Source organism: Cryptotermes secundus, unplaced genomic scaffold (assembly GCF_002891405.2).
Source record: "Cryptotermes secundus unplaced genomic scaffold, Csec_1.0 scaffold304, whole genome shotgun sequence".
Lineage (NCBI taxonomy): Eukaryota > Metazoa > Arthropoda > Insecta > Blattodea > Kalotermitidae > Cryptotermes > Cryptotermes secundus.
Window position 1 is genome coordinate 488575 of NW_019721521.1, and position 14398 is coordinate 502972.

At 39.2% G+C, this 14398-nt stretch overlaps 1 protein-coding gene across 7 annotated transcripts in view; it reads right to left on the minus strand.

Annotated features, from left to right (window-relative positions):
* The window catches only part of LOC111875435 (protein grainyhead), a 515137-nt gene that overhangs the window by 140168 nt on the left and 360571 nt on the right, over nucleotides 1–14398 (minus strand). For all 7 annotated transcript variants that reach the window (XM_023871677.2, XM_023871678.2, XM_023871681.2 and 4 more), the window contains one exon: nucleotides 4638–4800. In XM_023871677.2, the coding sequence (XP_023727445.1) occupies nucleotides 4638–4800 (163 nt within the window). The remainder of the gene's footprint in view (nucleotides 1–4637; nucleotides 4801–14398) is intronic.

The following is a 14398-nucleotide window of genomic DNA, read 5'->3' on the forward strand; positions in this document are numbered from 1 at the left end:
TGATAGGTGAGGGTGATTGTGGAGCAATTGGTGGAATGAAGATTGGCAAGAGAAGCCGAAGTACTCGAAGAAAACCTTCCCCAGCGCCACTTAGTCCACCATAAATCCCACTTGACCAGACCCCGGGATCGAACCCGGGCCGCTACTGTGGCAAGCCAGCGACTAACCGCTTGAGCTATGGCGCGACCTTTTGCTTTTGAAATATGTAAGCATCGCAGAAAATGTGCCAATCCATTAGCAGCTTTCTCTATGCTTTACTCATAGAATGAATCATAAGAATAACATCTAGCCTTGTGGGAACTGATGCCGTATACTCTGGTATATTAGTACCAACCTTTCGGAACAATCTACTGTATCCATCGTCAGACTAGAAGAATGGTCTAAATGTTGGTACCCGTGCACCTCACTATATGACGTCATACCCGAGTAGACAGTAACCGTGACACTAACTTTCGTGAGAACTTCGTAGCTAACACAGAATGAAGATGCTTCGCAACTGTTTTTGAGATCTATCCAGTAATTTATCATAAATAGTTAGGTCATCACTCGACTCACCTCCATCTAGTACCGAGACCAAGAATGCCAAATTTATACCTCCAATCCCCTGTATGTTTTCATGTGCCTAATTAATTAAGCACAGGGGTAATTCTACTTTTCAGATCACTGGATATTCCAACGAGATGGTTTATGTGAACATAAGTAAGAGTACATAAAAAACTAAACTCTGTGGCTTTAGTCCGCAAGCGAACTATACTGATCGAGTGACCGCCGCTTGACGGCAATGTTAGTGCTAACTTTAACGGATAGAGGGTTTCGCGTGGTCAACGCAACGAATCCCCAAGGCAGTTAATTTTGAATTTCTAGACCGGAGCCGCTATTTTCCCATTCAAGTAACTCCTCTGTTATCCTCACGACGCTGAGTGAACCCCGTTCCAGACCCACTACTTCTCAGAAATCTGGTAGCGCCGGGAATCGAACCCGGAACCTCTGGATCTGTAACCAGGAACTCTGATCACTAGACCACAGAGGCGATCAGTAAATGCCTATATTTAACTTCCGACTGAGGCTTATAATTTGTAAAAAAAATTATGTTCAATTGTTTATAATTTGCAGATCACAGTGGCTGCAGAGTCTAAGGCATGAACTGCCTTCGCCAACTTGAACACTGGGCTCGTGAGTTCGAATCTCGCTCGAGGCACTGATGCCTGTTTACTTTTAATCTGTGTTTGCGTTGTTCTGTGTCTAGGTAGGAGCTTAGATGTGCTTACTATGAACAGGAATCCGTCACAGAATATCATTCTCCACTTCGCGTCACAGTTTTGAGGCTAATTCTTCCGTTTGTATTCAGAGAATAAAGTGAAATGAGTGCGCAAGCTTCTTCGGGTCTGATTTTCATCAGCAACTGATTGTCTTTCCATTAGATGCATTTAAATTTTATCTTATCTTATTTTAACCAGTTCCGAGAACCATATTGAAACACATGAAAATAAATCATGTTATGTAACTTTAAGGTCCATATTCCAGGAGGATCCTATTTTTTGTAAAGTTATTGAAAAAGTAACGGTGTACTAAGAAACAGCTTTTTTATTCACAGTAACCATGAAATGGGGAAGCCTAATACATCTTTAAGAAGGCCATTAAATGTCCAGAAATTAATTTCTTGACCCAGGGAAAAGCTCCTCAGAATTACGTAAAATTCATCCTACGGTTGCAGAGTTACACAGAAATCATAGCCAGCGGTAAGCGTTGTTGTGACGTCACTACAGAAACACAAGTGGAAATAGAGAACAGCGAACTACATCCTGCATGAGGCTTCTGAGAATCTGTGAAACGAAGAATCTGAAACTTTTTCTCTTGCTAAAGAAATTTGATCACGTTTCAATTGCAAACATACCGAGAAATTAAGAGCAATTCCTTCTTGCTCGCCGCGCATCTGTAAAACTAAAGTTCTCAGGAATCATTTAACATCAGCTAACAGATGGATCATAAGACATTTAACGGCCTATGTCAACCATAGCAGCTTCTTAGAGCCAAATGGTACAAAATGGTTAAGGATCTGAGAAGGACGTGGTCATGAACTATCTCAAGGTATTACCCACACACTCGCCTAGTGAGGCTGAGGAAAACTACGAAAGTTGTAAGGGTAGTTAATGTTCCTGCCGAAATTCGACTAGACCACGTTCCGAATAATATTTAAAGGCGTAAATAAAATTGACAGGGACACCGACTGTCTTGACTGAGGCTTCCCTTGTTCTTCCTCAGACACCCCAGGATAATATATTGATTAAGTCAAGTCCGCTTCTTTTCGTGTCCTTTTAAATCCATTCATTGATCATACCAACATCTTAGGATATATTGTCACGTGACTATAAATGGGGTTTGGGTTGGTAATTAGACTTACTGGACACTGACAGAAAGTAACTACAAATAACTACGACAATCTCACTGAGTTACACACTTAAAGATCATGTAATTACAGCATACATAAAGTCTTCTCAGTCTTCATTTGACGTTGCTCGGTAGCGGCTTCCAAAGGCGGACGTTCCCCTGCTCTAGGTTACCGAACTGACTCCGGCCTTAGTACAGCAACTCTCGACTGATTTTAATTAACTCTTCTGCTTATAACATATAAGCACTGACCGCGCAGAAAACACCATTTCTCTGTTGTGTCCAAGTGTTGCCGTGCAAAATATGCTTGTTTGCAGAGCCGTTACTCAGTGACGGCTGTTGTATAGCTACTTCTTTCACGTTCGTTACCTAGTAAAGCATCTGCGAGCCACAATATAGTACGAGATGCTGTGTCATTGAATACATCACAAAAAATAAACAAACAAACAATATACTTGACATGTTTAGTATTTTACGGATTTTTACTGATAAAATAATATTGAGACTAATTTTGTTGTGGAATTTAACAGCTATTCTTTGGATTTAAAAATCTCACTTTTCCGAATAGTAGGACTACACATAGGACCATTTTAAAATTTCATGACTCCTCAGCTTAATTCACTATTTTAGACCGACTTGGAGTCGACTAAACAAGCTGCATTTGTGTCAAAGCATCCTTATAGTTAAAAGCACCTGACGTAATCTGTCAAAATATGTCACTTTAAAAAAAAAATGCAAAATTATTAAATTTAGACGAAAATAAACGAAAGTGAAAGTCAGCAGTTGGCAAGAACATTTATATATCTGTAACTGAAAGCCGAACTGCGTTGACACACTGAACCCCAGCCACTGGACGCCTCCTTCTTACTGTATCATCTATAGTCAGACATTGTTATCAGCTGGAATATGATTGGTTAGACTTGAAAGGATTCTGACGATTGTGTATACTGTACTTCTTCTGGCTTATTTTGGACTTCATCCATCGTCTGGTATGTAAAAGACAAAAGACCACGATGTTTCGGAGACTGGATCTGTCTCCGTCTTCAGGTGGGTAGGGAAGGATAAAACCAAATCAGTTGGGTCCGTTAGAAAGAGTGTCCAGTGATTGAGACTAGCTCATTCTAACGGGTCCAACTGAGTTGGTTTTATCCTTCCCTACCCACCTGAAGACGGAGACAGATCCAGTCTCCGAAACATCGTGGTCTNGTCCACACATTCTTAACCTCAGTATCAGGTTGAGGCAACTGAGTAGCTTCACGGGTCGACAATTAATACCTAGCAAGATTCCTCGGTTCCGACTGGTTAGGAGACTGGGTGGACAACAGAGATGATTCAGATGTTGTGGAAGAAAGAAAAATCCCTTGATTCAGCCGGAAATCGAACACCAATTTCTCGGTCATGTAGTCCGTAACTTAATCACTAAGACTAGTCCACATATTACAATATACTTTCCAATTACGGCAAAAAAAATTGCATATTTTTTATTATCCTATTATTATTGTACAAAATTTCCTGCACCTTCATTAAAATATATGAATTTGTGTATGGGTGTATTGATATTAAAATAATATTTATGTGAATATATTAATTTACGCTCAAATATGTAATTAATATTAATGTTATATTTTTCATTGATTACTTTTAACAAGGAATCTCATTTGTCCCTGTATTTAAAATCATACATGTAGAATTATGAACTCCGATATAGAAACTAATGTCCAACTGCATATTTCCTTCACATTCAACACGAATACCTCAAATCGAATATCAAACGTACGTTATTTTTCAAATTAAAATTCTGACTGTACACTAAATTTATACGTGGGACCTCACCGTTCTCTACAAATACATAACTGCACAGTCACATATAAACCGTCTGTGAGGTTCTACACTTTAATTTATGAAGACAATATACCATTACATTTCAAACACTCTTATTACTAGTTACGGTATTTCATGTTTATACGTATTGTTTTAAATTTATTTCAGTTTAATATTTGTCTCGTATCGCATGCTACAATCTTCCAATACTGTGTAACGTTCTGCTTGTCCTATAAGTGGACGCATCGTCTCCTGCTGCCTGTTTACTAGAATGTAACATACGCATTTCATGACTGGTGAATTTCTATTTGCAATACAAATAATCTTATTCTAGTTTCCTGTAACTCCACTTAAAACCCTCTGCAATACATTCATATCCGTTTTTGGGAAGCATATTCTAAACCCCATAACAGAACAGTTGGACTTACCTTGACTGTTTGACTCTTGAGAGGCTTGTCCGGGTCAGGGATGTACTCCAGCGTGATTCCATAGAACTGGCCCTTGTTGATGTACGTGATTCTGTCGTCCTCTCGCCTCTGGCTCGTCGAAATTGGCGTTTCCAGGTGGTACTTGAACCCATATTGCGAGTATCTGGGGCATACAGACATAAGCGCCGTGATTTATGGAGTCGTTTTTATTTTTGTGTACATTATTTTGTTCCAATCTAATTGTGACTCTGATAGGAGATAGGGCAATTAAATATTGCGTGTTGTCTACAACTTTGAAGGTTTCTTATATACAGATCTGCTGTCCTGCTACCATCACCTTCATCTGCTCCCAATATAAAATCATGTGAAGTGGCCAACTCTGATCTTCTAAAGCACACTGTTATTGCCATTGTGATATGAATGTGATAAAGATCATTGCATTTGGATTATAGGATGTTGTAGAAGATGATTAGGAGACAGGCTGTTGGGAGTATATTAGATTTCATTTGAAGACTGCGCCGAACATGAAGATGGAAGTGTTTCACTTAGCTCACACATTATATACAAAATGGTAGGCAACTTTTTGATTCATAAATTAACAGCGACAATACTGTGAATAAGGTACATAAAATGCATGCAATAAAAACAGCTGTTGATACGATAGTGTCTACTTTGTTTTAAATACAGAATATTGTCGTGTAGACTGCATACTTTTGTATATACACGTATTTTATGTTGATAACACACAACAGGATGCATATCATTAAGAATGCTCCGAAGGTTTGTAATATCAGTTCAGATAGGATTTGAAGGAACTGATTCGTCTGGCGGTGAGCTCATTACTAATGTTGATTGAAATTTGTTTCTACTGTAAAACTAATTAATACAAAATGTTATGGTTGAAATTCTTCGCGTTGTAGAATGATGTGTTTCCTCTTATGTCTTTATATATTAGCTGCTGAATAACTTTACCTGTAGAAGTAATTTGGTTATATTAAATGGCAAAGATTGACTACAATTTAATTATTAAATAATATTTATACGACCATAACGTAGAAGTTTCAGTTGAGGTACTTGGATCTGTACGAATATGTTTCCTTCATTTTTCTGCGCAATATTACTTTGAGAAGTTTTGTGCTGTATTCAACGGGGGAGGTAAGCTCGATCGATTATTCCTGTGGTCCAATCAGATGAATTTGGTTTCAACGACTGTCAGACCGATATTTCATTTCCTCTGTTATATAAGCATATATTAATATTTTAACTTCAATCCTACCTCAAATATAGAAACTATTGTCATCTCTATCTATATACGAGAATTCCTGAACACAGCTGAAACTTAATTGTACTCGTAAAATGTAATGACTTAAGAGTAGATAAAATCTGAAAAGTGTTATTAATAAAAGAAATATTAACAATTTTTTTCTCTGCTTAGAAACGTTGCGCGTCGATACATCCGATGTGAAGACGGCGCCCGTTAGGTCCAATCTTCAGTACCCAAAGTCACCAATCCCGTTCTGCCAGATTTTTACAGGCTTGAGGTTTTAATTCAACCAAGACTGCCGGATCACTTTCACAGCCTCAGCCTGACGACAGTTACTGAGGCACATAACCAAGTTTATGTTCAGCTTTGGTCAATTTTCATTTCAGTAAGGGTTTCAGGCGTCCAACATTCCAGTTATTATTATTATTTTCGCTTGATAGAGAACTCGAATTTTTGGATGTGAAGACGAAATGTAACTGTAAATCAGAGACCAATACAGATGGAATGAATTTACAGAGTGAAGGAAGTTCTACTAATGAGCAGACTGAAATAACTGATTGTATCTCTGGTGACGTAGTGACACTTAACTCTCCAGTTGTAGGTCCACATTCCTTCCGAATTCACTGCAGTGATTAGGACTAAAAGTTGTTATTTGTCTGCCTATTAATCTCTTGGAATAACAAGGAAGAGAAACTTGGCCATAAAGTAGCAGTACTTTCTTAGATTCGCACAGACTTCAGATCATAGCATTCGGTTCTGTTGCCACATATAACAAATTACTGAATGTGGCCATAAATTTCCATGTAATCTCTGTCTTGTACACACCGAACTTTCTCGTCATTACTGAGAGACACACGAAGAAGAGCATAGGTGAAGCGGCCGTGGCTCAAAGTGAACTGAGTTCGATCTCAGAAATTTAATTTATATTAAAACGCCGAGCAAGTGCGGCAATATGACAGACGCAAAAGCCAGAGAGGTGGCCTAAGGCCTGACTTGCAGACGGGACACAGTCCTCATTGTGAGGTCACAAATCTCAAAGTCTGAATGAATGAACTGTCCATTCTGTAATGGCTTAATGAAAATTGTTCTATAAATCGGTAATAAGTATCATAAAAAATATTTAATTATGCTGTCAATAATTAATCGCTAATCTTGAAGAAAAATCATGCAAAATAGCCCATAATTTTCCGACTAAAAGTCGTCTATGATGCTTATTCTCGATGCCAGTTTTCATATAAATCAAACCGTTCTTTTAAAAATATTGCAAAAACAGTTAAAACGTGAGCAGGCGCTCACACTGGTTCCTCGTTTGCGGATTTTTCTACGATGAAAATGGAGGCGATACGTTCCTTCGAAACGTCGGTTCACACAAGATCTACGCCGAACCACATCCCAGAAGATGGCATTTTTCATATTAGTAGTTGATTCGTTATTGATAATTTATTTTTTTCATTGGCGCTACAGCCCTCATTTTGGGCCTAGGCCAACCTCCATGAAACTCTTCGTTTCACTTCGGTTTACTAGATCTTACGATCTTACACAATCGGTAGGACTCCTTGGGCCGGTGATCAGCTCAAGGCCTCTACCTGTACACAAACACAGAAAAACGCACACAAACATCCATGCCTTGAGTGGAATTCGAACCCACGATTCCGGCTTCCGAGCGAGCGAAGACAGTGCATGCCTTAGACCGCTCGGCTACCGTGACCGACCGTTATTGATAATATAACATCAGATATTCACATATGGTTCAGACCTTAGTAGAAACAGGGATGAAGTTAGCTTAATTCAGTCACAAAACAACGTAGTGTTGGGTTCTGTAAGGAAAGCGATGCAAATCCTATTCTGAATTTCCCTCGAAGTGACGGAAACACTGACAATATCAGGAAAGCAATGCGAATTCTTTTTTGAATTCCTCTCGAAAACTCGAACGCACTGACAACGAAATCACCATGATTAATTCCTTCCCTGAAAATCCTTGACAGCAGCATGTCCTGTGTTTCCCCAGCGGCACTTAAAAAGAAATTAGTATACAAATGAAAAATAAATAATTTAGAGATGATACTCGCCTTCTTTCTGTATTCGTAAATAACTGTAAGGCATCAGTTCAAAAAGCTAAGGCATCCAAACAAACAGTAATGATTCCAGGATGTGTACTTTTGTCTGCTCAATCATCTCTGTATATGGATTTGAGATACATGAGTTACTGATACAGAAGTGCGGGATCTTAACCACGCCCTCCGTTGGTTAATATACAGCAATTATTCGGGATGTTGTTCTATCTGTGAAGGTGGCCCCGTCTGCTCGTTTGACGGGTTGCAGTCTGTGTGGGATTCGGAGCATCAGGTGCGGAGAATTAGTTCCCACGACTGATGAAGCCACTAATACTCCCATTACATGTTTCTGGCCCTCACATATATCCGAAAGTAGGCGGGCTACGTGGGCTTTTCATGATTATAGGATACATATATTTTACGACTATATGCGAAATATATATAGCATGTACTGCATAGTTGCTGCTAGGTACTAATTAAACTCCAACTTTTTCCCTTTGACGCTACAGACCCAACCTAGGCCTTGCCCTATTTCCATGAACTTCTCCGTTCACTTCGGTTTTTCTAGATCTTACACATTCGGTAGGACTCCTTGGGCGGGTGATCAGCTCGTCGCAAGGCCTCTACCTATAGACAAACACAGAAAAAGGCGCGCACACATACACACAAACGCTAAACATCCATGAACTGTGTGGGATTCGAACCCACGATCCCGACTTCCGAACTGGCGAAAACAGTACATGCCTTAGACCGCTCGGCTACCGTGACCGGCAACTAAATTCCAACTGGAATTAATTACGTGTAATTCACAAGACACAGGAGAAGGTTACATGAGCTCAGACTGTCAGCATGTATCGTCATGTAACAAAGCTTAACTGCGCCACTGTTGAAGTAACCTCACATCCGCTGGTTATTTGCGGTACTGTGAGGATCCCGATTCTTGAAGTGTCAGACAATAGGGTTATAGATGAACTGGAAATATCTGGAAGGAAGAGATCTTGGCCTCATCATGGCATTTCCTAGAAGGGACTATGGAAAACCCACGAAAAGGCTTAAGTCAGGATAGTTAGTGCCTCGTCTGAGATTCGAACGCAGCGCCTGGTGAATAAGATTACACAGAGGTACCGATGCACCAACGCGTTTCGTAGCTTCGCGTGTGTGCGTGCTTGCTCATGTGTTAGTTTATAGCGATATTCTGAACACTGATAAATAATTAAGCGCTTTCTATGTTACCATTCTTCTAAAATTCAGCTCCTTAGGTTTTTAGTTTTGTTAGAATAATAAACATTCCTACATTTTCCTGTCTGTGCCCTCGGTATATCTAAACATCGTCTGTAACCTCCTTAAATAAAAGTATGTGTTTGACTGTCATTCAGAAAGAGTAAGCTTATGAATAATTCCGAACTTTGAAATGACGAGAGCATTCAGATGCTACTTTTACTAAAACACCGAAAATTCGCCATGGAAACCTCATATGTGGAGTATAGACAGTCGCATCATGTGCAACATGAGTAAATCAATAATAAATCTGGAGCGTCTCCTCTGGATTCCAGACACGTTACAATACATTCTCATCTATTGCAAAGTTTTCAATATTTTTCAACTCACGGCGCACCTAACAAAGCTTTAAATTGTGAAGGCAGACCATCAATTTTTGAGGAGAGATTCTATCGTTTAGACGAGTAAGAAGTTAGTTCAATATCTAAAATTCTAACTACTGTTCTTTTAAATAATATTATTCATGTATTTCGGCGAAATTTGTATTCCTCAAAATTTTCTCTCTTCTTTCGACTTTCCCCCAAACTGCAGCGGCGCACCTGAGAACTTTCGCGCCATACCAGTGTGCTGATTCATACCGGTTGAAAATCGCTGATCTATTGAATTTACCTCCATCACATAAACATGCTTGTAAACGGTAATCATGGAAATGCGCCTCCGCAATAAAATCTGATTTCAAATTGACTCATAAAACTTGCATGTATTGCCAGAAGACTCTCCTGCAATAAACCACGTCTGCACGTAACCTATTCTGTTTTATCTTAAACAGACGGAGGGATCATTTTTTAATGTTAGCGCGGAACTTCCTGTAAGATAAGATTTCATAAAGTGAATACTGGTAATTTCCTGCAACTAAAGGTTTACTTATTTGTCATTTGTAACAATGAAATTTATTCCCAATTGCCAATTCATAAATACCATTTGAAATTTAGAGTCTGATGTTTATATATGGAAATAATTTTGAATGTATTATAAAGAACCAAAACATTTTAATGATAACTTAATACAATTTTTCTTCATAATTTGAGAAGGTTTACAGTGACCACTCGCGTTAGAATGATGAAAAACATTTTAAGCTGAAAGTGAAAAGCTGTAGCCTATCAGAATATATTATCTAAGAAAAGTCACCTTCAGGCCGCGCCGTAGCTCAAGCGGTTAGTCACTGGCTTCCAACCGCGGCCGCCCGGGTTCCATCCCAGGTCTGGTCAAGTGGGATTATTGATGGACAAAGTGGCGCTGGGGCGGGTTTTCTCCGAGTACTTCGGTTTCCCCTGCCAACCTTCATTCCAACAAATTCTCCATCATCACAATCACCCGGGGCAGGCTGCAACAGGGTAATCAGTGGCCGCCGTGCCAAGTGGACCCAGTTGGACTCCACCCCCCCCACTAAGCGAACTAAAAAAGAAACCTCCAACTAGGGCAGAGGTCAAGAAAAAATTAATTCATTTTTATTCTTTGTGGTTTATTTCATGACTCCGTCAATATTTCACACTATAGAGCTTCGAGTGGATGGTTGATAAATAATTAATTGGAAAGAAGATATCGTTACTTAAGCGATAGACTATAATGATATTCGCCTGCAGAGAATGAAGAAAATCATGAAAACTTCAGTCAGTATAGCCAGTGTCTGGTCCTGAGATTAAAAGCAAAGCACCCCCTGAACATAACTGTAGGGTGAAGAAAGTCGTCTTCTGGGTTTAGGCGCCGTGTATTCTTCGTTTTGGCAGCTCCTGCTTTCTGCATTCCAAGCCATTCAACTGCTCTGAAGATGGAGGCGATACGTTCCTCCGAAACGTCGGCCAAAACGAAGAATACACGGCGCCTAAACCCAGAAGACGACTTTCTTCATAGTCATCGCCATGAAAACCTCAAAACTCACATAACTGTAGGGTGTTCGCCTTACTTCAACCTCTTCCATATAATTTCTGTTTGTCTGGTTTCTGCCTGCAGGCGCGCAGATAGAGACGGCGTTAAAATTACATTTACCTATCGTACACTGTTTATTGTGGTCTTCTAACGCGACGAATATGCTTACATACGAAAACTTTAAAGGCATTTTAATTTCTGCGTCCATTATATTAATATGCGCAATTTTGTAACATATAATGTAAAATAATATCACTGAATATAAGTCGTATGAAGATATCAATTACACTGCTAACGCAAATATATACGAGGCACGCGTTAGCATAGTAAGATGAGGCACTCTGCTACAAGCCGGAAGGTCGCAGGTTGGGTTCTCGTCGACTTAATTGCACTTTTCAGTTGACCTAATCCTTCCAGCCGCACTATGGCTCTGGGTTCGACTCAGCCTCTAACAAAAATGAGTACCAGGAATGTTCCTGGGGGTTAAAGGGCGGCTGGCGCGTCAGGTTGACAACCTCACAGCCATCTGTGAGCCAATTGTCTAGAAAATGTGGGAGCCTCGATGTCTCACAACGATATGGGCCTTCACGGCCTTCATATTTTGAGCATATATATATATATATATTTTTTCTTTATACTTGTAAATTTGTGACGTTCGCAGAGACATGAATAACTCGACACATAGAATCAAATGGTTCCGACTGTTGTTTTATTAAGCTGGGATATATACATCATTTAATAGAACATGCAGGATAATATATCTAACGCACACTGAATAGCTAATAATAAATTCCGTGTACATTCAAGTCGAGAAATAAAAGAATTCATAAGATTAATGGGAACTTTGCCACTGTCACTACTACTTTTGATATAAGCCCCAAGTATTCTGGCTTGTAATGAGTTTGTGAAGGAACGTCAAGCAATTTATTTGCACAATATTACATATTTCTTTTGTTACCTATATTTATATTAGAAGCAGTTTCCATTTGCTGATATGTGTGAAAGATGAAAGTGAAATAAAAGCTATCTCTTTCCCAAACACAGATGGTTAAAACAGACTTAATAGAGGAAGGATTTTAAACTCGTAAAAGGAGAACAAAAAATGTAAAACATGTAAGTATGTATCGCACAGTATAATTTAGCTTGTAATTAATGTAACGGAAATATTCATTCGTTTAGAACACAGAAAATTTTAAATGTGCGGAATTCTGTTAGGAACATACGAATAATTGCTTTGCTTGGTATGTTGCAATTATGTAAATTTCTTTTTGAAAAGTCAACGTATCAGTTGTGGCAATTAAAATCATCAAGGTTCGTTGAACCAACTCATTTCCTCGAACCTCTTTTGACCAAGAACGGGATTACAGCAGTGACAGGTTGATCTCTATACAGCTGACAGCAGACCGTATCCGTCTCTCATTCCCTTCAGTGAACTTGATATCGCATGACATATTAGACTGCCACACGAGACTTTATCACAAATGTTGAAATTGTAGCATTAAAATAGCATTGATAAATTTGTTCTGCAGTCTCCAAAGTTTCTTATTCCTGAATTAGAATATTAAAAAGATATCATAAATAATGAAATATTCTGCGCTGGAAGAAAAAACATAATAAAAAAGAATATGGTCATGTAAATCTTTCGTAAATGAACAAAAATAAAAATCTCAAGAGAATTTTAAATATGTCTTTATAAAGCAGAGATATAGGGTGTTCTAGAAGCACGAGGGAGAATTACGTCTCTTTGTAGAAATGAACAGGATAGGACCCTGCAGTGTAGTTGGTGGTGGTGATGCTAATGATATGATGATGGTTAATTTGATGATGATATTGTGGCGTGTAAAGCCGTTACTATGCAACGACCACGAGACAAGCAAATAAACCAGAGCCGTTTCTAAGCAATGGCTAGGTAAATATGTTACCGCTGAAATGGATACGAATGAATCAATACAGGTACTCTTGGAAACAGTATTTTCTACTCGGTCCGTACAAAGGCGTTATAAGGAGGGAAACTGAATCAAGGGAAATTCAGTTTGAAGGGAGCCGCAATTCAGAGAGGACTTGAGGTCGGAAGCAGGGAATTATCCATTGTTAGAAACCGTTACAAGACAACTACTAATGAAAATAACAGGCTGGAGAAGGCTTAGCGGGTGCTGTGGTGAATTGTGGAGATAGCGGTGGCTCTGCAGTTGCTTGTAGCTTGAGCCGTGTGTATAAGGGGTCAATAAATCCAGTATCCAACCCAAAACCCCGTCAGGAGTCACTCAATGCTACGTTACAGTATGCTGAAATGCGGGGGTACTGACTTACTGGTATTTTGTCACTGAGAAAGTAATAACACAGAGCCTAACTTTAGACTTTAGCCTGACTTGCCTCAGTTAAATTCATATTACGATATGTTAATCAAATCAATTTTCATCTAAGATTACGAATTAATCTTCTGGTGTCAGTATTATGCATACATATGTCCTCCCGCGAATTTTATTTTTTCATCAATCGGTTTAACTTTCATCACGCGCAGCGGTAATACTGTGACCATGATTTATAAATGTTATGGCTTTCAGTTAGTGTAAGCTGAAGAACAAGAGGCTGAATGATGTTAAAATTTCCCCTACAAGAGCCTCATTGCTTTGACACTGGAGTTAGCTGCAGCGTGGTCTCGGATCTCATCTTAATACAAGTGGCTGAGTCATAAATTCGAGTCCTGAGCCTAATGCCAGCGCACTGTAGGTAAGGTCGGGGGCAGGTTCTTCGTAACTCAAACCTGCACTGCAATAGCACATAGACCTAGGCGCGAGAATTAGTATGTTATGTGCGACAGAAAGAAAGGAGAGCAAAGCATGATACGTATCATGAAGCAATATATTTTTCCCTTAGATCCTTCAGTTTCAAATTACTATTCCTCCAATAAATTATTAGAGCTTTTCTCTCACTTCACGGCATACCTATCCTATCTTAACCCCTGAATTATGACTGAAAATGAAACTAATATAAAATATGGAGGCCCACATTCTCTATACTCAGCCCATTCACCTCCCTCATATCCAATGTTCCCAATGAGCAAGTTGATTCAAGGGGTAAAGCTTTTGACCTGTATTCGGGAGATGCCTGGTTCAAACTTGGGCTGGAACATTGACTATTCTGACTGAGGTTTCTTGTGGTTTTCGTCAGTCCCTCTACAAAAATTGTGGGATTCTTCCTTAGAATAGGCCGCGACTAATTTTTCCAACATCCTTTACGATTCACTTCTCACTGCTATCCTGTATTATACGCTGTAGAGTGTGAGTTACTCACCCCGA